Source organism: Psammomys obesus, unplaced genomic scaffold, assembly GCF_907164565.1.
Source record: "Psammomys obesus unplaced genomic scaffold, mPsaObe1.curated_primary_1811, whole genome shotgun sequence".
In the NCBI taxonomy this organism is placed as follows: Eukaryota; Metazoa; Chordata; class Mammalia; order Rodentia; family Muridae; genus Psammomys; species Psammomys obesus.
Window position 1 is genome coordinate 1,304,125 of NW_026585686.1, and position 25,169 is coordinate 1,329,293.

Sequence of the window (25,169 nt, forward strand, 5' to 3'; positions counted from 1 at the left end):
AGACTAGAAACGATCATTGCACTTCAGGAACTCCCAGGGATAGAAGCAGATCATGGTGTTTGGATGCTCAAGTTTCAAGGTTATCACAGGCACTGGGGACAGGGAGCGAGTAACTCCGTCAATTTACCATTCTCAGAAACTTAGTATTCATCCTAGTGCTGTATGCCTGATTGCATGAGTCACTGCAAACAGTATAAACCCATATTAACGTGCTCATTATGACTGCTCTTTATATTATAAAATCCAATTAGGGCCCCTAAAACACAATCATAGCTACATCTCCAACACTGAGTGGACTGTACTTTATTGGCCTGTAGGCAAGTACATAGAAAGCAAATTATAATAATCAGGGTGACCATCTATTAATTTACCATGAGAAATTAAGCTGTCAAGTTGACTGGTCTGTCCAACACAGTGGTTTATACAGATAACCAAATGGGGAGCCAGATGATTCCATCAAGATGGCTTCGGAAGTGTTACTTTGCTAAAATAGCTTGACAGACTCGCCCACAGCAGGGGTGACCTTACTGAGAAAAATGGAGCAGCTTCTCAGCCAAGGTTTCCTCTATCCTTGAGTGGCCTAGGGCAGACCTGGCCAGCTCCATCTCTTGCGGTGTTCTGTATCATTCACTTGTTCCACACTCTGTTTCTACAATGCACCACAATATAGTTACGCTTTGTCGAATTATAATAGTTTTTAATTTTCCTTCAGAGTTGTGCCTGAATCTCTTTGGCTGGAGTTTGTGATATTCCTGTGCTTTTTGTTCACGTTTAGTAGGCAACCTCTGGGTTTGTAGCCAAGAGGATTAATCAATACCGAGTGATAAATGCTATAAAAGACTATGGTTCTATAGGAACATAGCACAAGAACTTGACATTCATTCAATATTATGGACCACGTATTACGGTAAGCATTCTACATACATAATCTCATGTAATCCTATAATAACCATATTATGTAGTAACCGGGGATTAAGGCCCTAGCCTAGGGTTATAAAGCAAGTAAGAGGCAGGACCACAATTTAAGTCCAAGCATCCAAGCTCAGAGCTTATGTTCTTAACTGCTGGCTCTGCTGCCTTCCTAAGTCTTTTGGTCCTTATATACCCACACCGAAGGACAGAGATTTGTGTCATTCTGGACTTAGTTAAAGAAAACAGAACATGCTTTGTTATTTTTAAAGAAAGCAAGGAATGGAGTGCTTACAAATGAATTGGGAGGGACAGAGTGGCAGGCTACAGCTCTGAGAAAGATTTCTAGGCTGTTCTCTAAGACTGGCCTCCCAGAACAGCTGCTGTGTCTGTCGCAGTCAGGAAGGTAAGGAATTGGGAGGCTGGAACAGAGAAAGGTGGAGGAACTCATTTTCTCTCTTCTCTACTCTATGTAGTAAGGGGAGATACCTACCTGGCCCCTCCCTGGGTGTATGCTCTCATTGTTACATACCTTGGGTGAGACAGTCATTTAGAAAGAATCATTTATTCTAAAGAGGTGGCTTAAGTAAGCAAACACTGGCAGAGAAGAGGAGAAATTCTAAACTCCAGGAAGTACTGAAAGATGCTGATGCATCAGAGGTTAAGATGACACTGTAATAGAATTTTAATTACTACCCTGAAAAGCAAAGGTGAGCACCTTTATAGAAAGATGGTGTTTTAAAGTAAACACTGTTCCTGTGCCGTCATGACGCCTAAGTGCTAGTGTATGGAACTGATTTGTGTGAGCAACTGTAATCATTTAAGGGGTTTCTCTCCCCTCGTTTTTATGTCTTCCCTCCTACCTTTAGAACTCTATAGAATAGGAGCTAAATCTATTTTTAAAAGACTTATCGATTGTCAAACAATATAAAATTCAGGGTTGCTAAACTGCTCGAACTTGGGAAGCTGAGAAAGTGGAGCCTCTGTCCTTATGGGGGCCTGGGCTAAGGCTGAGAGCCCTCGTGTTTGAGAAAGGGTTCCACTGCTGCCCCTGTCCTCTGTTCGCTGGTGCAGAGGAGCCCTCACCAGTTTGAGGACTTCAAAGAGATGTCCTCTGGATCTTATGAGGCCTTTCTTTACCAACCCACAGTATAAAAAAGAGCAGGAGGTGAAAGTGAATCGAGGTCTAAATTCTGCCAGCATCTGAGAGAGCAGCAGCCTCCTTTGAAAACTGCAACTTAAGGATCCCGGCATTTCCATCTCTCTGGCATCTGCCATTTGTCCTCATTTTGTCTGCTAATCCCTAGAGAGAACTTTCAGCATAGAACTGCAGTTTCAGCACAGACTCAAAGACTCTGGTATCAAATTATCCAGGGTCAGAATCCAGCCTGGCTGCTAGTTATCTGTCTGACTTTGGGGAGGACACCTAGTTTCTTTGCACTTCAGTTTCCTCATCTGTAAAATGGGTGTGGTAATAGTGCTTACCGCCTAGGGTTGTTGGGAGAGAAAACTGAACTGACTACACACACACACACACACACACACACACACACACACATATACCTGGTATCTTAAGGTTTATTGCAGTGATAAAACACCATGACCAAAAGGGTCCATTTTATATTACACTTTTACATCACAGTCCATCATCAAGGGAAGTCAAGGCAGAACCCTGAGGGCTGGAACTGATGTGGAAGCTATGGGAGAGTGCTGCTTACTGGTTTGTTCTCCAGGGCCTGCTCAGTCTGGTTTCTTACAGCAGTTAGGACTGCCATTCCAGAGATGGCACCCCTAGCAATGGGCTGGCTCCTTCCACATCACTAATTAAGAAAATGCCAGGCAGCTCAATCTCCAAGTGGGTTCCCTAGTGAGGAGAACAGGGGCTGTCTCTGACATGAACTCAGTAGCTAGCTTTTTAATCACCTCCCCCTGAGGGACAAGCACCCTTACCAGGGCTTACCTCTTACAGAGGAAGACAATGCAGCCAGTCCTGATGAGACCTGATAGGCTAGGGTCAGATGGAAGAGGAGGCGGACCTCCCCTATCAGGGGACTAGGGAAGGGGCATGGGAGGAGAAGAGGGAGGGAGGGCAGGATAGGAAGGGGATGAGGGAGGGGGCTACATCTCCCTCCCTCCCAAAGTAAATAAATTGTAATAATAAATAATAAATGGGGGGGAAGGAGAAAGTTCACTAAGGGCTTGCCCGCAGGGCAGTCTGGTGGGAGTATTTTCTCATCTGAGTTTCCCTCTTCCCAAAATAGTCTAGCTTGTGTCAGGTAAACATAAAACTAGCCAGAGCACCCTTTATGAGTGATAACTATTGTTGAAGTAAGTTTTTCATTTCTTTTTCCTCATAACAAATGGGGGAAGTATTTATTACGAGTACTTGTATGTGGAGAAACTGAAGCCTAGTGGGGTGACAAAGCTTTTTCTCATAAAGAGATGCTTATAAAGGAGCCTAGCCAGGGGCTGAGACCCAGGATTGTTCTACCATGTATCCTATGCCACCTGGCAGGTTGCTGCCTGTGACAGTCGCTTTGACAGTGTACCCTGAAAGAAACAGCAACTTCTTTGCCACAACTGTTGGAGAATCCTTGCCTTTTCTCATTGGGATCCCACTGTAATCCATCAGTTTCTGTATCAGAATTAATCTTGCCATAGCTCCATGAGCCCTCATCATTCTGCCACTTTGGATCCTTTTGATACCGGGTGATTCCCCTTTCCTAGGTCTTTTATATCTGCTAAGGAAGACCCTTTTAGGTCGTCACGCGATCCTGAATTGAGTCTTTTCTGCCTCGTTTCCAGGCCTTTTCTTTTTTCCTCCCTGGCAAGCAGCCAGCTCTGCTGCCATATAACCAGATGCCTGTCATACTCTCATCAGATGAACATTTTTTAAGGTCAGATTCTGCCATTCGACAACTCTCGACTACATGGAAAGTGCTGTACATTCTCATCTGTGGGAGAGAAGGAGCTCTCTTTCCAAAGCAGCAGCTGGTGTAGAGAGGAGCAGCACCCGACCTGTCTGTGGAGATTGGGTGGGAAGACATTGCATATGCTCTGAAATGTGGGACCCACCCTGAGCTGCCTCTGTCTCCCACATTGGAAAGGAGCCATCTCCACCTTCCCACCATCTCCACCTTCTATCCCCCATGGTGCGTTGACTAGGGAAGGAAGCAGAGCCTCTTCTGCAGCATTCAGGAAGGACTTGGAGTGGCAAGTGTCAGGTGGGCCTGACACCGTGTTCACCTACAAGGGTACCATGCTGATGCTGCCCATGAGACCATGGACTCAAAGTTACTGAGTCAGCTTGCCAGTGTTTGGGTTTCTCTCCACCCCCACCCAAATGTTCATCAGCTCTTGTTGTTTTCTCAGTACTATATTTTCCAAGAAGTAAGTGGTTGATCCAGGGTTCTCAGCTCTGGCTGTACACGAAAACCAACTAGTGCATTTCCATAAGATTGTCCAGGCCCCAGCCCTCAGGTTCCTGGCAGTAATTTCCAAGGAAGACTGAGCATAGAAATGTGTAAAAGTCTTCACAGTTGCAGCTGAATTGAAGCCTCTAGGGTTTCTAGCTGCAACACTTGGGCCAGCCCCCTCCATCTTTGCTTCCATTTTCCTACTGTCAAATAGAGATGAATAAGTGTTGTTGTCAGCATTAGAAATTTAAAATAGATGTGGGGTCTAGAAAGTAGACCTGCACAGGAGCTGCTTACCAGCATATGCTGTAGTAGTGTATCCTGCAGTAATTGTTGCAGTCGGTGCTTGTGGGGAGTTCCAGGGGCTGGAAGATGAGAAAAGCATGGTCCCTGCTCTCATGCTCAGAATCCTAAGTGATATAAACTCAGCACGAGGTGGAAAGCCCCCTAACAGAGGCCTATGCTGCATGGTGTGGACTAGGAAACAGGAAGGAGCTTCCACATCGGAGAAGGAAAGAGGCCTCCAGGATGCATGGCTAACAGCCACACAAGCTCTGAGTCTTCTGAAGACAGCATAGACAAAGGTTATTAGGTACAATGAAACAGTCTGTGCAAAGCCATCTTGGTATGGAGAGCATTAGATGATGGCTGGTCATTTAACAGGGACTGTTTGTTGGGGACTGTTCTGGCCAAGAGGCTAGAAATAAAGAGCAAAGCCAACGCTTGAAGGACTTGTGCGTTTGCCTGGAGGCAATTTAGATTATTTTCTCTAAGCAAGCCAGTTCAGTTTTTAATAAATGAAGTGACCTCCTTATATTTGCACTTTAGACACATAGCTTACCCAGCAAGGAGAGTCAATTTAAAAAGGAAGTGACTGTGCAGGAATTGCTTAGTCAAGACCCTCTTGTGGAGACCGAGGTTAACACCTTAAGCTGAGAGACAGCCATCTTACACAGAATGGGCACTGGCTATCTGGGATTGCTCTGGGCGCTCAGTGAGGACTGCTGGAGTCTTGCTGTGATGTCCCTAGTTGAACAGGATCATAGAAGGACAAGTGGTGTTAGAAAAAAAAAGAGTAAGTTAAGCAACGAACTCTGCTGAATTTGGAAATGTTATTGGCTGTGCAAAAAGGTATTTAGGTAAAAGTGTTCTTTAGACAGCTAGAGGGGACACAGAAATTACTGTTCCCTGAGGTCTCTCCAGTCTCCGCAGTAAATCTCTGTGCATTCTGGAACCCAGTATGGCATCACACTCCAACCAGCCTCAAGAGCTATTAGTTAGAATTGCCTTTAATGTCTGAGTCATTGCTTGGTGATGTTTCTCTCATTAAACACCAGTCTACTTGGCAGCATCAGTGCTCATGGGTAACTGGAATTCTTCTTGCCTTGACTTGAGTCCCCAGGGGGTCTGGAAACTACATAAATCATTCTCCAAATTGGCATATTCCACTGAACTTTCTCACAAACATTGATTCCAAGTTGGAGAATTGGACTGTGGTTCCATTAGCATCATTCACTTCAATGAAAAGATGTACACTGGGAGAGAAGAACAATGTTACCAGGCCCCCAAATAGTCATATGTGTACTGGGGCTACTTGGCCTATAAGTCTATAGGGCCCCTTCTAATAAGGTTGTTAAAAAAATACAGGATGGTCAAGAAAGTTCGAATTTTCTGTAAATACTGGATAATTTTTTCACATATGTAATGTCTAAAGTATCGGGACAAACATCCTAATAAAAAAAAAAAAGCCGATTGTTATTCTCCCATGCAAAATCTCTTAAGAACCATGAATTTTATTTGCTAAGCCTGGTGACCCTAAACCTAATCTATGTGTGTGCTCCCAGTTTTGTTGTTGCTGCCGTTGTTTTGAGACACAGTGCCATACCACCTGACCTTGAACTCATTATATAAACCAAGCTAGCCTCGCACTTGTGGCAGTCCTCCTGCCTAATGTGTTAGGATTATAAGCATGTGTCACCATGCCCAGCTTCTTGTGCAGGTCTTGCAATGTGTATGTTGTCTCCTTATAAAAAAAAAAAAAAAAAAAAGAATGACCGCCTTTGCACGGGATGGCTAGCTGAATCTGTCTCCCGAATGATGCTCCTCTACTTCTCTTATCTCACAAGCAATAGATTGCTTTGGTGGTTTGTTTTCTTTAAAAAAAAAAATCTTTGGTGGCATTTGTCTTATTCATTTAATGTAACATGTCCACCTTTTTAAAAGACGAATCTGTGTTAGTCAGCCTTCCATCTATGATGACAAATTCTAGAGAAAGATGAACTAAAGTAGAGAAGGTTAATTTGGAGTCTGGTTTCAGTGGTTCCAGCCTATGGTTGTTTGGCTTCAGTAGCTTTTGGGCCACTGGCGGCACAGTCTGTCATGGCAGGAGCACATGGTGGAGGAGCCAGGCAGCTATGAAGCATAGTGAGAGACAAGACGGGGCCAAGATCCCAATTTTCCCCTTGAGGCACTTCTCCAGTGTTCCAGCTTCCTTCTACAGAGGAAAACCTGTTTTGTATTGTTTTGTTTCGTCTTGTTTGCTTGCTTGTTTGTTTTCAGACAGACTCTTACCTGTCTCCTGTAACTCACTATGTTAGCCTTCAACTCACAGAGAAGCACCTGCCTAAAGGTTTCACAAGCTCCCAGTACTACTGCAGGCTGAGGACTAAACCTTTGAATACATTGGCATTTGGTGAACACTTCCACACCCCAGCAGGTTATATCAAAAGCAATACAAAACACAGCCAACAACCAAAGTCAGTTTGGGTTAGTTTCATAATGTCATTCACAAAGGGAAACTGGCCTAAAGAAGTATGGCTTGTATGTGTTTTGGAAACAATTAGTGAATCTGACTGCAGATTCAGGGAAGCTGGGTTGAAAAACCCTTTCTCACCTAAGCAACCAGAGCTGAGAGCAAGAGAGAGAGGTGAACTGGGTCAATATTTGGAACACACATATACATTGATTTTGCTGATTCATGGGAATCTTGGGGGCATATTGATGGCGTCTGGAAATAGCTCTGGGAGCTGATTATGCTGATCAGATGTGTCTCATCCCTTAACCAAATGTCCCTAGAGAGATGGATGCTGCAGAGATGGGAGGGGTTTTTTGTTTCTTATATACATAGGTGTGCTTCCTCCTGTGTCCTCTCCATTGGAAAGCAAAAAGCATGCACTTTGCTTCTCTGCAGTCATATTCACTAATTGATTCCAAAACACATAAAAAGCACATTTTCTTAGGCCAGTTTCCCTGTGTGGAAGATATTATGAAACCAACCCAAATCATCTTTGGTTGTTGGCTATATTTGATACCACTTTTGACAACCTGTTGTGGTGTGAAAGTGTCTATCAAATGTCTATATGTTCAGGCTGAACTAGTCTTCTTTCCTTCTTTGCCTGGTGATATTTTCTCCTTCTGGTCAACCCAGTGGTACCAGGAAGCTGGGGCATTCTTGAGTTATGTTGTTAAAAACAACAACAAAGGAACAACAAAAAGTAATCAGGCCCGGTATGCCTAGATGAAGAGACTACTCAATCCTTAAAAAAAAAAAAAAACAACTATCAGTTTAAATTGGGAAAGATCCTGATTCTGACCCAACCCATCCACATTTGGCACCTGCCTGGCACCCTTTTCTGCTTTGTGTAACCACCTAGAATTTAAGTGAGTCATTCTAAATTACAGTTCTATTGCTGTAAGGAGACACCATGACCAATGAACGCCTTTTTAAAATAAGTCATTTAATTAGGAGCTGGCTCACAGTTTCAGAGGGCGAGTCCATGATCATCATGGCGGCAGGCAGGCAGGCACAGTGCTAGAGCTCACATCTGATCTGCAATCTGCAGGCAGAGAGAGAGGGAGATTGGGCCCGGGAAAGCCCATCGCCAGTGACACATCTCTTCCAACAAGGTCACGCCTCCCAATCCTTCCCGAACAGTTCCACTCACCGGGGTCTAAACATCCAAATATGTGAGCCTCTGGGAACCATTCTCATTCAAATTACCACTGGTATATCAATAGTTTTTAGATGACCTACCACACAGTATCAGTGGAAGACCAGTTATAAAACCCTGTGATAAAAATGTAGAGGGTTTTGTTTTTGTTTTTTTGTCATTTAGTAAAGCATTTATTTCAGCCTGGAAAACATGCCTGCTGTGGTGCTCAAATGATCTGGTGGGACTCAGCCTGCATAAAAATGTTCTCTCTATTCCACCTGGGCTGAGCATGAGCTAGCTTCCAATGCACACAGTTCTGGGGATTTATTCTTAGTAAATAATTCCTCAGATAATCTATACAGCAGCATGACATTCACTTTCATATGTATCTCTTCTGTGAGCTTGTAGCCTTTGGAAAAATCATGAAATAGAAAAATCTGTATAGGCAAAGAGGTTAGAAGCGGCAAGCGTCAGCGAGCAGAGGCTCAGGAGCAAATCTGTTTGCTCAGAGCATCCTATTATGGCACCTCTTATTAGCTCTGTGATCTCAGGCAATTTGTTAAACTCTGCGTGCCTCAGTTTCCTCGTGTGCAAGATGGAGGTGATGGAGAAGCCATCCTTGAGTGTTAGTGCACCAAATGGTTTGATACAGACAAGTTTGCATGAGTTCCTGACACAGCGGCTCTGTGTGAGGTGTGTGCACGCACTTGTATATCTGTATCATGCCATGTGTAACATCAGTCCATGGTGCTATCACCATGCCTGGTCTGTTTCTGTGTCACACAAAGCAGGTAGAAATATTGGCATTTGCCAAAGACATAGTAAAACTGAGTTTTCAGATAAGGCAAGAATTTGCTTTAGCTAATCTCTTGAAAGGCAGAGTGTTGTGTCAGATAAGAACATTCTGTAATTAACTTCTCCCAAATACCTATTACCTGCTGAATACTCTGCTAAACATTTTACTCTTGTAGGTAGGGTTATTTTTCTTGTTTTACATATTAGGAATTGGAGACTTAAGGAAGCTGACTGTGTGTATAAGAAATTGCATAATATAACAAAAGAACAAAAAAGGTAAATCATGAGTGTATTTTATATAATTATTTATAGAAACAAATTTACATAATATATGCATAAATGTATTTAATGAAAAGAATGTAAAGATATAACAGTGCACGAGGGAGAGGCTTGGGACTTAGCTTAGTGAGTAAGAGCATTTTCTATGCAAACAGGAAGACATAAGTTTGAATGTCCAACATCTACATAAAAGCCAAGCATAACCCATCAGACATGATCATGCCTGCAATGCCAGCTTTCAGAAAAAGATACAGGAAAAGCTTGAGGGCTCCCTGCCCAGCCAACCTAGCCGAAGTAAGCTTCAGGGTCAGTGAGAAACCCTGTTTCAAAAAGTAGATGGAGAAGTAGGGCATGGTGGGTCTTGCCTTTAATCCCAGCATTCAGGAGGGAGAGTCAGGCAAACCTCTGTGGGTTTGAGACCAGCCTGGTCTACATAGTGAGTTCCAGGACAGCCAGAACTACATAATGAGACCCTGTCTCAAAAACCAATCAAACAGAAGTAGATAAATGGAGAGTGACAGAGGAAGACACCCAATGCCCTCTTACCTCCATATACGCACAGATAAATTTATATACCCATGCACACATATGTATAACACAAACACACACTTGCATAGAAATATGAAGATAATAAATAACAAACTCAGGGTGGTGATGGAGAGCTGTGATTGAGAATTGAGTTAGGAAGTACAGAGGTTCTTTATCTGTGAAACTTTATTTCTTGTAAATAACAGAATATGAAATGATAATAAAATTTGCAGGCAAATGGTGGGAACTAGAAAAGACCATCTTGAGTGAGATATCCCAGAAGCAGAAGGACACACATGGTAAATGCTCACTTACAAGTGGACATTAGAAATATAAGATAAACATACTAAAACCTGTACACCTAAGGAAGCTAAGCAAGAAGGAGGACCCTGGGTAAGATGATCAATCCTCATTCAGAAAGGCAAATGGGATAGACATCAGAAGAGGGAGAAAACAGGGAACAGGACAGGAGACTACCACAGAGGGCATCTCAAAGACTCTACCCAGCAGGATACCAAAGGAGATACTGAGACTATAGCTAAACTTTGGACAGAGTGCAGGGAATCTTATGAAAGAAGGGGGAGAGAGAAAGACCTAGAGGGAATTGGAGCTCCACAAGGAGAGCAACAGAACCAAAAACTCTGGGCACAAGGGTCTTTTCTGAGACTGATACTCCAACCAAGGACCGTGCGTGGAGATAACCTAGAACCCCTGCACAGGTGTAGCCATGGCAGCTCAGTCTCCAAGTGGGTACCCTAGTAAGTGGAACAGGGACTGTCTCTGACATGAACTCATGGGCTGGCTCTTTGATCACCTCTCCCAGAGAGGGAGCAGCCTTATCAGGCCACAGAGGAAGACAATGTAGCCAGTCCTGATGAGAACTGATAGGCTAGGGTCAGATGGAAGGGGAGGAGGACCTTCCCTATTATTGGACTGGTGGAGGAATATGGCTGGAGAAGAGGGACAGAGGGTGGGATTGAGAGGGGACAAGGGAGGGGGCTACAGCTGGGATACAAAGTGAATAAACTGTAATTAATAAAAAAAAGAAATAAATTTTTAAAGAAAGTTTTTTTTTAAAAAAGAAAGGGACTGGGAGGACAGAAGGGGGCCTGTAATCAGGATTTAACATAAATAAATAATTTTTAAAAAAGAAAGAATTCCTACTCTGCCCCTTAAAAAAAAATGGGCTGTGAAGCAAAACTGTTGATTTCAGTGTTAGAATTCCATTAGAAGGAAAGATGCAGGAAGTTACCTCAACTGCCCACATAAAACTAAGAACACCTTGGGAAAAAGCCTTGTTCGCAGTCAGGCAAACCAGCAAGTGCAGCTAAAACAGACCCTAAAAGTAGGTTCTATAAGTGTTGCTGGTCAGAAATAGCACGAGCTTGGTCTTCTATGAGTTTCCCAGGGCTCTCCAGTGTTAGCTGCAGAATATGAAGTTAAGGAAAGACTGGGTGTGAGAGAAATTCCAGAATCAGGGATAAATTCCTTCAATCAATAAATAAAAATTAAAAGCTTTTCAATGCCTGTCCTGGAGTGCTTTTTCCTTACTTAGGAAGCGATATCAATTTCGTTTGACACAGCACAGCTATGGCAATGGAGGGCTGCTGTTACTGAATTTTACTACAGTTAGTCTCACTGAGTCTATGATGTTATCTCTAGATAGATTGCCTCAGGTGCTCATTTTTATAGGGCATATTGAATATTTCACATCAGGAGTAGACGTTTCCTCTGTGGTAGTCCTAAAAATCTCAGCAAAGCTGGTTCAATTTTATTTACATTTTGCATCTGTTTTACAGTTACTTAGAAATTTGATGAGCAAAAGCCGCATAAAGTCTATCCCTCACATATGACCTCATGAAGGTTGGGATCACCACGGGTTGAAAATCAAGGAGCCCTGAATCTCCTCACAGAGTTGTGCTTGCCTTTGTAAAAGGGATTGTACTTAAGTAGTGTATGCTATGGCATTCAAAAGAAAAAGAAAAAGGCTAAAAGGAAAATATATTATGGAGTATAGGATTGTGGCATTGTGGGTGATTTCTTCCCTGTTTTTTTCTGTATTTTCTAGCTTTTCTGTCATTAATATAGCTGATTATTACAAGTAATTTTTAATTTTTATTATTCTTGAAGATGTTCATATTTACTGTCTTTCCCCAGCTCCTCCCAGATCCATCCTTCTTCCCTACACACCCAACTTTGTGTCCTTTAAAACAAACAAACAAAAAGAACAAAACCATTTTGTGCTGCCAAAATACTTTTGAATGTATAGATCCAAGAAAAAGTTTGCTCAGCCTCCCAGAGGCTACACTCTCAGAAAGCGCTGTATCTCCCCCTCTCAGTAGCTGACAATCACCAGGAGTTCCGGGGCTAGGGGTGGGATTCTGTGTCTAACTGTCATCTCCATGATGGGATTTGTTCTGGCGTGGGCTTTCACAGGTCTGGGGTATGCTGTCACAACGCTGTGAGCTCTTTGTGAAGCCACCCCCCTTCACAAAACAGAAAACACTGTTTTCCTGTAATCCTCCACCACCTCTGATTCCTATACCACCTACACACACACACACACACACACACACACACACACACACACACGCACACACACACACAGTCCAGAAAGCATTCCTTAGTCTTGGGTTAAAAAGCATGCATTATAAATGGTTGCTTTAGTTCTGAGCATCCTGAAGTCTCATTTTCTCTGCATCTTGGCCAGTTGTGTATCTCTGTGTTAATCACCATCTACTGGAAATAAAAACTTCTCAGATGAGAGTTGAGAGATGTATTGTCCTATGAGTATAGCAATAACTCATTAGGAGTGATACTGACCTGAAAGCTTCATTCCTACTGGCTAGCTTTTATAGTGCTGGAAGGGACTATGCACACTATTGGAGGAGAAAAGTAATCATCAACCATCCCCAACTGTGAATCCTGTGAGCTACAGTACTGACTGGCTTGGCAAAACATGCCTACTTATTCAATGGTGGTAGTAACCGATTACTTTTTGATTGGCTATAAGTCCCACTCCTCAAGATGAAACTCATATGTGTTACCATTATCTGGCCAAGAACCTATGGTTAGATAGGTACTAGGTCCTAGAGGAGAACTCACTAATATCATTCTGCTAAATGGGTATAGGTATTTTTTTTAATACTATTGCCAAAAGACTGAAAGAAAGAAAAGGCTGTGATTTATGTCAGGAAACCAAGTAGGTACTAACTCTGACACATCTCTTACTACTGATGTTTACATTTCTAAGATTGTCAGAATGAGGAAAACAAACTGACTTACTTTCCTAACACGCAAGGTTCTTACATGTAAAAGTTAATTGATAAAATGTGAAAATCTAAAAATAAAAAGTATTTCATCTACAAAAGGCCTTTTTCCCCCCTAGGATGTAGAACAGAGAATTGAAGTGTCACAGCAAGATAGAGGGAAAGATAAACTCTCCTTCCTGGCATCTTTAGGCAGGTACAGAGGGCAGTCGACCTCACTGGGAGCGCTTGTCTGTTCATAGTCAGCCCCAGAGTTCGGCTCAATAGGTCTTGGGAAAGGAATGAGATGATGCGTGTCTAGCAAGTCCCCAGCTTCTACGCAACAACAGTATATGCATACACACAGTTAGGCCTGGGAATGGGTCTTTAGATTCTTACTGGTGACCTTGGAAAGTACGTATCCAGTAGAATGGAAGATGTGTTAAAACTGGATGAGGAGAGAGCTCTAGCTGTGGAAAAGATGTCAACAGTCTCCGGCTAGATGGTGGGCAAATGTGAGTAAAATCACATGGTACTTGAGTGGGAAGCTGAGCTAAGTGAATTTTTAGGCAAAAGATGAAACATATGATGGGAGCCCATGAGGTATTCATTTCACCCACGTACCTTATTGTTCAATCTTCTAAGTTTGTGGCCAACATTTAGGAGTTATCAGTTTTCGCATGGAAATCCAGGTTTCTCTATGGTTTTGGAAAATCTACTGTGGCAACTTGAGATCTGAATTCCCATGTGACAGACAGCAAGTAGGCAGAAACAAGACTGGCAGTTCCTTTTACCTGGGGCATTTATTCTTAGGCTAAGCAGCCCCATCTGGTCCTTCCCTCCTAGACCTAACCAGGAGATCTCTGAGTGCCTGTTTGTTTGCACAGAATCTGACACTCTTTGAAGGGTAGCCACATGATGAGATAGCTGGAGGAGACAGACTCAGAAACACAAGGGGAAGGGTTGACTTTGGGAAGAAGCAAGAACAGTTATCTCCCCCCCCCATATGCCAGGGAAGTTAAAAAAAAAAAAACGGTAAAGGATGCACAGTCTTGGACTAAAGATGGTAACTTTCAACTTCCCAGGAGCACAAATAAGACTTCTTGTCAACTTGAGGGAGGAGGGCTTTGGTCCTGGGAAACAGACGAGAAATTTGGTCTGATTGCTGAAGAATGTGTTGACGGATTAATAGGGTGTACCAAAAGCATCACAAACATCACAAAGCAGGTCTACCAGCCCGTTTGCAGTAAGAGGATGAAGTTTTCTGCTCCAGTAGCAATATGTGTAAGTGGAAGCAGTGAACTGAAGCTGAGAACTCACCAAATCAAGACACCCATCCATGTGTGCTGTGGCTCCGTCCACAAATGGAATTTCTATCGGACCAAGAATTCCATCTAAATGTTTATGTTTTTTTTTTTCAATTATGAAAGTAATGTGCCTTGGGATAAACAGAACAGGAAGGTAGGAAGAGAGGGTGGTATATGTGTGCATGTCTGTGTGATGCATGGGGTTTTCTTGTATATGGTATATATATGGTGCAGATATGGGGGGGATGTGTGTGGAGGCCTGGGACTGATGTTAGTAATCATCTTCTATTGCTTTTCTACCATACTCTTGTAGTAGGGTCCCTCAGTCAGATCCATACTTCATGACCTGGCTAGTCTTGCTGTACATCTTGCCCTGGGATCCTGTCTCTGGTTTCTGGGACTGGGATTGCAGAAAGGCTACTCTGCCCACCTGGAGTTCACATGAGCTCTTGGGGATCCAGGCCCTCACCCTCTCACAGCAAGTGCTTCACCACTGAGCCATCTCCCCAGCCCCTTACTGGTATATACTTCAAAAAAGGGCAGCAGTGAAACAATTTCCCCAGCAGCTAATAATTTCAAGGAAATTGATCTGTGCACCTCCGCCCAGCCTCCACGGCTAACACGCTCTGTCTTCTGTCCTGCGACAATAACAAAGCTTGAGAAATGCCACTGAAGGAAAACATTTCATTCTTCACAGTTAAACTTGCGACACAGTGAAAGATGATCGTTTTAAAAATTCAAGAAATTAGGCCTGCAGTATTTTAAATAGTTTCCTTAAAAAGAGCAGCCTGCTAAAATTCTGTATAATTTATCAGGTGAATTACAAAGGAGAGCATGATCAAGCATGCTTTGAACAGAAGTGATAAACGGATTGACCTCATGACATCACCTCAGCAGTAATCGGCTAGCTCAGCCCTAACTACTTCATCAGCAGATTCTTTCAACGCTGATTCCTGCAAGGGAAATACAACTTTTTGCAGGCTATTACTTTGCAAAAGAGGTGTTAAATACAGAATTCCTTTGTTTCTCAAAAGAACAGAGTTGTGACCTGTTTTTTTTTTTTTTTTTTCCCTAGAAAAACAGACAGCTAAGTCTTTTCATCAGGAGAAATAACTTTAAAAATGAAAAGAAAAGGTAGCAGAGAACATGCTTGTTCTGTAGGAGTGCTGTGGATATTCATCAGGGCCACACTAGCAAATCTGCCCTTTGGAGAGGGCAATCAGTGCACGTATATTTTCTGTTGTCAACTAGACTATCAGAGGTGGATGCATTTCCAAATCGGTTCAGGACTTCTTTTTTTTTTTTTTTCTGAACAGTCGATTATGTGTCTTTTTATGACCCAATGAAAACGGAAAAAGTGAGGTCTTCCCCCAGGTTTCTAGCTGAGGAGTATGCACTGGGTCAAGAAAGCTCTAGTGGAATTTCTGTACAACTGAGGACCTCATTTCCTGTCTTTAAGACCTCAGAAAAGATGGAACACTGAGAACAGACTGTTAATATGGAGGAGCTGAGCTGCCAATCTCTTGTCTTTCATTTGAAGTTAGTCTAATCCAGGAGAATTCATTATCGTTTATTGAATTTTTTCCCCGAGGATAATGCCTGCCCATCTTTTCAAGGTGCACTGTGACTAAACTCCCAATGTGGAGCTTTTGGCTTTGGGCAATATTCACTCATCACTGCACAGCTTTCTTTCTGCTCACTCACTTGTAAATTCAGTATGTAGCTTCCACATACTGAGTGGCACCCGAACTTTAATGGAAATTAATTCAAGATGGACGTTGGCTTTCTGATCTGTGAATCTCAAGTAACACCTGATCAGTTTCATTGACAGTGAGAAGCTTTTCGAAAAACAGTGTAAACATGTGGGAAACATGTGGCTTTTAGCTCAGCTTATCCCATTTTACGTACTGTGGTAACCGCAATATTGTTTAAGGTTAATGGCTTAGTTTTCAGCAGTCGTGTTTTAAAATGCTAATTGAGATAACTGAATTTTCCAACAGATAAAATTGTTCTGTGTGCCTAGAGTGGGAGCAAGGCTGCAGTAAAAACAAAGAGGTTGTTGACTTTCTGGGCAAATGTGTGCCCGATATAAAAAGATAATCAATAATTCTATGTCGAGTCACAAGAGCAGCAAGCAAGAACAGAGTGTGACTCTTGAAGGTCTGTCAGTCTAGATCCAATTAGAAGGCAGAAATTACACCTGCTATTTAAGCAAGGCAGGCCTCCCATAAAGAATTGTTAACTAGGTAGAGAGCTGTTAATTATCTCAAGTGAAAGGGAACTTTAAGGTACCAGAGAGATGAAATTGCAGGCAGCAGCTGCCACTCCAGGGACTGGGGAAACAAAAGGAAGATACTAGAATTACTAAAACCAAAAAACTCAGAGGAGCCAATGGCTCAGCTAGTGTTTACAGCACAGAGTGATAAAACCGCTCCCGTGAGTGTTAGAAAATCTGTGCACTTGATTCAGCTGCTGCAAAGAGACACTGTCACCCCTGGGGTGAAACAGAAAGGCTCAGGAAACAGGAAATAAATGCACAGGAAGTAAAAAGCACAGAACTAATCCCACCTTCCTGCTTCCTCTTATAGGCTTCTCCTCTCCTGTAAGCATCCCATTTTTTTTTTATTAATTACACTTTATTCACTTTGTATCCCCGCATAAGCCCCTCCATCCTCCCCTCCCGATCCCACCCTCCCTCCCCTTTCTTCACGCATGCCCCTCCCCAAGTCCACTGATAGGGGAGGTCCTCCTCTCCTTCCTTCTGATCTTAGTCTATCAGATCACATCAGGAGTGGCTGCATTGTCATCTTCTGTGGCCTGGTAAGGCTGCTCCCCACTCAGGGGGAGATGTTCAAAGAGCAGGCCAATCAGATTATGTCAGAGGCAGTCCCTGTTCCCATTACTATGTAACCCACTTGGACACTGAACTGTCATGGACTACATCTCTGCAGGGGTTCTAGGTTATCTCCATGCCTGGTACTTGGTTGGAGTATGAGTCTCTGGGAAGACCCCTGTGTTTAAATTTTCTGGTTTTGTTGCTCTCCTTGTGGGGTTCCTGTCCTCTCCAGATCTTACTATTTTCCACTTCTTACATAAGATTCCATGCACTCTGCCCAACAGTTGGCCATAAGTCTAACCCAGATGCCCCTCAACTGAAGAATGGATGCAGAAATTGTGGTACATCTACACAATGGAGTATTACTCTGCAATGAAAAATAAGGAAATCATGAAATTTGCAAGTAAATGGTGGGACCTGGAAAGGATCATCCTGAGTGAGCTGTCCCAGAAGCAGAAAGACACACATGGTATATATGCACCCATATAGACATATAACATAGGATAAACCTACTAAAATCTGTACATATAAAGAAACTAATCCAGAGAGAGGGCCCTGACTAAAATGCTCAATCCCCATCCCAAAAGGCAAAGAGGATGGACATCAGAAGAAGAAGAAAACAGGAAACAACCTAGGAACCTGCCACAGAGGGCCTCTGAAAGGCTCTGCCCTGCAGACTATCAAAGCATCCCATTTTTAAAAGAACCAGGAGGCCAGAAGGTAAAGAAAAGTAAATTTGTGGAGCCCCTCTCCAGTGTCATAAAGCAAGAATACAGGGCAGAATGAGGGCTGAGAGGTACTTACAGTGATAGCCCCAAAGCCATTCGGCTGGAGACTAACCTAAGATGCAGAGACCAGGTGCTAGGAAAAGCCTTTAGAATGTAGCATCTTAATTGTTTTCCCTAAGGGACAGTTTTAACGGTGTCTGTATATTTCAAATAAAGCCAGAAAATCTAATTTGAAAGAAGAAGGCTGGAAAATCATCACACGGCTGTTGTAAGACTCAACAAACACTGTTTGTTCAACAAATTACTGTTGTTCCTTTTGTAATGAAAAGTTTCAAATGTACAAAAACTGAACTTGCGTGTCCACCTGTAACAATCAGGAGTGTTTTTCCACCCTGCGTCATCAAACAGTCTCCATGTCCCTTTCAGCTTTCCATTGAACTGTCATTCACCTACTATTCATTGTGTTTAATTGCCACTTGATGAAGTTTTTGTTTTTGTTTTTGTTTTGTTATTTGGTTTTTTTTTTTTTTTTTTTTTTTTTTTTGAGACAAGATTTCTCTGTGTAGCTTTGGCTGTCCTGGACTCACTTTGTAGACCAGGCTGGCCTTGAACTCACAGAGATCTGCCTGCCTCTGCCTCTGCCTCTCTTGAGTGCTGGGATTACAGACGTGTGCCAGATGCCTAAGTACATTTTCTTTGTGTGTATTCCTCCTCCATGTCCCACTCCCTTTCCTCTGCTCCCCTTCCCAGTAGTTCTATTCACTCTCCTACTCTCATGTCATCTATACACATACGGTTTTTATATTTCTATATAAAAGTTTACGACCCACGTGAGAGGAAAAAGAAAAAAAACCCCAATCCTTGTCTTTCTCAGACTGAGTTAATTTGTTTACCAAGACTCTTTCCCGTTCCACAAAATTTCCCAAAAGCAACACAACTTTGTTTTTTTATGGCTAAAATAATTCCATTGTGTATATATACCACATTTTCTTTATGTCTTCCTCTGTTGATGATTCTGTGAGTTAGCTATTACGGGCAGCACTGTAATAAACTTTGATGTGCAGTTTTGGAATCCCTCTCACTTTTTGAGGAACACTATATCAGTCCCAAACTTGCGTAGTTTACATTCCCATCAGCAGCATTCAAGGGTTTGCTTTTGTCTGCATATGCGCAAGTATTTGTTGTTTTCTTAATGACTGCTGTTTTGACTGGGGTGGAATAGAATCTCATTACAGTTTTAATTTGCATTTCCATAATGGCTAGTGAGGGTGAACGTTTCTTTCATGTTTATTGGCCACTTGAAGATTTTATTTTTTAGAACTTTCTGCTCTTTTCATTAGCTTATTTATTGAGCTGGTTGTTTAATTCTTGTTATTTAACATTTCTATTCTTTTATGCATTCTAGATATTGATCTTCTGTCAAGTATGTTGCTGGCAAAAAAAAAAAAAAAAAAAGCAAACTTTCTTTCATTCCGTAGGCTATCTCTTCCCTCATTTATTCCCTTTATTGTACAGGAGCTTTTGAATTTCATAACATACCACTCTGTTAGAGCCCAGACCCTCTGGATACAGATGCATTTTCTCACAGAGGCTGTAAGAGCTGACAGGCCATGCCCACCCAAACCTTTCTCCCCTACGGCTCTTCAAGAGCCGAATCCTCATCCAACCTCAGTCCTGAGAATTGCCCTTCCATGTAGCAAAGCCGTCAACAGAAAAACACGACATGCGGGACAAGTGACCGCTGTCACATTGCAACTGACTAGGTCTAGCCCCTTATCCAGGGCTATGAGAAGATATGATGTCTCTGTCTAATTTAGGTGCTGTCCAGTGCCCATGGACCCCTTTCCTCTACCACAACACTCCTCCCTTCCACTCTCCCTGGGCTAAGCTGAGGCTTTCCTTCCAACCTCTCTTTGTCAGTTCCAGTAAACCCTTGCCTGACAATGGATCCAACTCTGTTCTTCTCTTGAACCCCGTCTTTTAAACTGGAGACCCTCACACATTCATCAGTTGTTGGCATTATATCTTACCTTCCTTGAGTATTATTCAGAAAGTCTTTACTTATATCAATATCTTGAAATATTTTTTCCTACTTTTTCTTGTAATAGGTTCAGAGTCTTGGGTCTTACAGTCTTTCATCCATTTTGAGCTGGTTTTCATGCTGGGTGAGAAAAAGGAGTCTGGTTTTGTTTCTTCTGCATGTTCTGATCTAAATTCAGTTCAACATTATTGATAAGGTCTCAGACCTTATTTCATTTCACGTCATGGTCTTGTAGTGCTGCATTGTAGGGCATCCCTGTTTTCTCCACTCTTTGTCCCATTGATACCTGTGTTGTTTCCCACCTTTGGCTATTAGAAACAATACAACTGTAAACATTCTGGACACACATGTCCTCTAATATATATTTGTCTACATTTCTGTTGAAACATGTCAAAATACATCTTAGGATATGGATGCAGTCAACTTAATAAATATCACCTAAGGGTTTTGAATATAGTTAAATCAGTTTATCTTCTATTAACTCTTGTTGCTTCATGAGTCAATATTTGATGTCTCTACTTTTTATTTTAGCTGTTTCATGAGATATATTTCATTCTCACTTTAGTTTGCATTCTCACTTTAGTTTGCATTTCTTTAACGAGTACATTATCTGATGGCTGCTTAGCTTCATAGCTGAATGTGTTTTGTAAGGTGTTCACATTATATTTTTCTCACTGATTTGTGTTTGCATATTCAGAATATTATTTTTTGGTGGGACATGAACTCTGCAGACGTTTTCTTCTACTGTAACTTTCTCATTCTCTTGATGGTTTTTTAAATAATAAAATCCATAATTTTAGTGTAATTCAATATATCGGACTTTTTGTAGTTAGTTTCTTTTAAATATTTTATGTTTTTACAATTTATTCATTATATAGCCCAATGGAAGCCCCCTCCCTCAACTCCTTTCAGTCCCTCCCTTCCTTCCTCTTCCCCTCATTCCATTCCCCTACTCCACTGAAAGGGGGAGTTCTCCTCCTTTGCCATCTGCCCATAGCTTATCAAGTCTCATTAGGACTGCTTGGATCCTCTTCCTCTGTGGCCTGGGAAGGCCACATCACCAGGGCCAAATAAACAAAGAGCAGGTAATTGAGTTCATGACAGAGGCGGCCCCTGCTCCTCTTACTCACATGGAGACTGAGCTGCCAGTAGGCTACATCTGAGCAGTGGGGTCTAGGTCCTCTCCACGCATGGTCTTTGGTTGGTACATCAGTCTCTGCAGGAACCCCTGAACTCAGGATTTTTAGCTTTGTTGATCTCCTTGAGGGGCTCCTGTCCCTTCTATGTCCTTCTATCCCCCCTTCTTCGGTAGTTATTTTCTTATTCAGTCTTGTTTGATGTGAGGCCTTGCCTCCTCCATTTAGGTCTGTAATCTACTTGCAGCTGAACTTTGTGAAGTGAGATAGATTGACCTACCACCATGTAGTGGAAAAAACTAGCTTTTCCTCACTGTGACTTTCTCCTTTATCATAAATTGATAGTGTGGACAGATAGGAATCTGTTTCTGGCTTCTCAAGCTGTATATCCCTGTGTGGATACCATGCTAGCTTAATCATAATAGAAATTGGGATATTAGTTAAACCTTGTAAAATAGAAATCCATGAAAATTCAGAGAGGTAGATGTTAAGGACAGACAAGTAGAAGATTGTAGTGTATCACGGCACATGCGATGGAGAAGCTTTTGTACAGACTTCAAATTTAGTTGTCTTCAATATTCACCGGCTCATGAAAAGTGGTTTGAGAAACCTCAAGATGTATGACTACAGAAAGGAGCAGACTTTCTGGGGTCTGAAGGGATTTGTACTTGAAGACACTCCAGTCTGCAGAGGGTCATGCTGAGCCTTCTGAAGACAGAACTGTTTCAAGTCTGCAGCTGCCTGGGAAACCACACAGTTGAGCCCGGCCTCCAGCCAGAGCTGCTGAACCACCTTCTTCATGGCGGCGACACTAGGCCCTGTCAGACTGACAGTTGGCTCAGCTGTCCAGAGCGCCATGTCGGGTTCTTCTGAAAATTCTTTTTTATACATTTTATTTATTCGCATTTTATGTGTATGAGCGTTTTGCCTGCGTGTTTGTCTTTCAACCACATGTAGGCAATGTCCTTGGGGTCCCGAAAGGCATCAGATCCTCCGGACCTGGAGTTACAGAGAGTTGTAAGTGACCATGTGGATGCGAAGAACCAAACGTGGGTTTTCTGAAAGAACAGCAAGTCCTCTTAACCACTGATCCATCATCTCTCCAACCCCTAGTACACATTCATAAACTTTTTTCTTCAGAACTTTCTTGGCCTTTTGAAATTTTTACATACATTTGAAGTTAGTTTGTCAATTTTCAAAGTGTCTGGTAGTTTTAAGTAGGATTAAGTTCAGCCTACAATTTCTCTAGAAATGGCTTCTTTATAACACATTCTGTTCATAAATATTTTGTGCCCTTTCTTTGATCTAAATAGCTTCATTTTCTCTGAATAAGACAATTCTCTGTGTAGAAGCCAGGTAAATTATTAATTAAGTTCATTTCTAGACACAGTTTGTGATATCTTAAGTGCAATAAATTTTATTTTGTTTTTGTTAGTATATGGCAATTGATTTGCTATTTATGGTAACTCAAGTAACTTATTTGAGATAATTGTATGATTTCTCTCTACGCACATGTACAGTCATATTGGCTACCACCTTTGACATTGTCTTTATTTGTGTCTTTCCAACTCTTTTGCCTTTCTCTTCTTTTTCTTGCCTTATTGCGTTGGTTAAAATCACTATTGCTTTTAGACCATCATAAGTGCATGCTGGATGTGGACACTATCATCTGAAATTTGTTACTCTAAATGCTCATTTTTACCGTAACATCAGCAGTCTCCCCCAGAAAAGCGGTTCTCTACATCCCTTGCCCTGCATCTCTCAAATAAAAGCAAGTTTAATTTTTACAAAACCAAGTAAAATTTTCAGAAATCAAATTTCAGCTTTACTTAAGAATTTTTATTTGAAAATTTAAAATTTACTAATTACTTTGTATCATTCTTTTTATTTTAATATGTAATAACGAAACTTTTCAAAGAAAAATTACATTTTAAGCAGCAAAAACTAGCTTTTTGTTTTGTTTTGTTTTTAAATAAAATACGTCAAAACTCTTTCATCCCACAAGAAAACGTACAGAAGCAACTAACCTGGGCTCCTAGGGGCTCCCAGAGACTGAGCTGACAACTGTAGAGCCTACATGGGACTGACCTAAGCCCTCTTCATATATGTTACAGTTGTGTAGGTCGGTCTGCTTGTGGGACTCCTACCGGTGGGATCCGGGCCTGTCTCTGACTCTTGACAGCTTTTGGGACCCTTTTTCTCCTGCTGTGTCACCTCAATCAAGCCTTAAATAGTCGAGCGTAGTCTTACTGCAACTTGGTATGCCATGTTTGGCTGATATCCATGGTAGGCCAACCCTTTTCTGAAGAGGAATAGAGGAGAAGTAGGCAGGGAAGGGGGTGCAGAGGGGAGGTGGAGGGAGGGACTGGGAAGAGAATGAAAAGAGGAAATTGCAGTCAGGATATTAAAATTAATAATAAAATAAAACTTATTCATCTGGAGGGTAATTACATGTTACTTTTATCTTTTAAATCATTACTATCAGAATGTATTAGCTAAATTAAAATCTCTTTAAGATGAGAGGCTTACTAATATAAAGGTATTAGATTTTTTTAAATAAATATGTAATCACTGATGACTTATTCTCTCTTAATTTTGTTACTCAAACATGCCCAACAGGACAGCAGGACATCTGGATATGGACCATAATAATTAAATATTATCATCTTTAATATTCTGCCATCTTTGATATTTTTAGTCATGTGTTAATGATAGTATTATATTTCTTTTGCCCAGGTCCATTCATCACTGTAGGAAGGAAGAGCATATCTTGACAGTGTCTTAGCTTGATTTATTATGCTAACATATTTAGGTATGTGGAACACAGAACTCCATTTGTCTTGCCGTTCTCACAAATGAGCCTTGGTGGATCTGACAAAGACCTTGGTTCAAAGTTACAAAGCAGAAAAGGCATTGGGTACCCTTGTTGCTCATGCAATTCAAATAAATCTTCAGTTATTTCTACTCTGGCTTCTTTATGCTCTTCCTGTCACCTTCTAGAAGGCCTCACTGTGTTTTTAGATTAGCTTGTTTCTCCAGCTGTGTATTTCTGCTGTGTATATTTTGACTCTATTGTTGTCAAATACATTATAAGTTAGGAATTATGTCATCATGCTGGGCTAACCCTATTGTTGTGTAATGGCCCTCTTGATTGTAATGACTGCTCTGGCTTTAAAGTCTACTTCATTCATTTTTAATATTGCTAAGCTGAACTTCCTTTTGTTGTTTATTTTTGAGATTGTAATTTAATTGCATTTCTCTCTTCCCTCCTTCTTCTAAACCCTCCAACATACCCTTCCTCATTCTTCTTCATTACATTCGTGCATGTATTTGTGTGTGTATATACATGTGTGTGTATATACATATATATATATATATATGTATATATATATATATATATATATTCCTAGATATAGCTGTTAGCCCATATAATGTTACCTGTGTTCATGTTTTCAGGGCTGACTGTTGAATGTTGAACAACCAGTTTCAGTTGGAAGACTCAAAATATAATAAATGTAGAAAAGGACCGGGTGATTTCTTAGTGTGTAAAGTGGTTACCATGCAAGTGTGACAATCCGTGTTCAAATCCTCGTGGAAAAACCCAGTGCAGTGATGCACACCTGTAATCTCTGTGGTCCTAAGGCAAAATGGTAGGCGACACAGGAGAATCCTGGAGGCTTCTGAGCCAGCCAGTCTGGCACACACAGTCCAGTGGCAAACAACAACAATCACAAAGAGCATTGCCTCAAACAAGGTGGAAGGTGAGGATCAATATCTAAGACTCTCCTGTTTCCACACATGGCTGTGGTTCACACATACACAAACACACACACACACACAAAACACATAATGCGTGTTCAGTTTACTAGATATATTAGTTACCACGCTCCTGGTAGCATGCACTAAAAACTCTAGACTATTTTGATCCCATATAATCCTCTCTGTTTTTCATGGTACTTTTGTCATTTTTTAACTCTAGTATCACCTTGGCATGGCTTAAACTACCCTATCTCC

The 25,169-nt window shown here is 41.7% G+C and overlaps 2 protein-coding genes across 5 annotated transcripts in view; one reads left to right on the forward strand and one right to left on the reverse strand.

Annotated features, from left to right (window-relative positions):
• Slc24a2 (solute carrier family 24 member 2) overlaps window positions 1–25,169 on the forward strand; it is a 237,682-nt gene that overhangs the window by 26,500 nt on the left and 186,013 nt on the right. The window lies entirely within an intron of this gene.
• LOC129692718 (guanine nucleotide-binding protein G(I)/G(S)/G(O) subunit gamma-5-like) lies at window positions 21,757–22,013 on the reverse strand. The gene has a single exon (XM_055629179.1). The coding sequence runs from the start codon at window positions 22,011–22,013 to the stop codon at window positions 21,780–21,782; it is 234 nt and encodes a 77-aa protein (XP_055485154.1). The 3' UTR covers window positions 21,757–21,779.

Coding starts and splice junctions, on each gene's coding strand:
- LOC129692718 (XM_055629179.1), bottom strand. CDS start 22,013: ATGGCGCTCTGGACAGCTGAGCCAACTGTCAGTCTGACAGGGCCTAGT.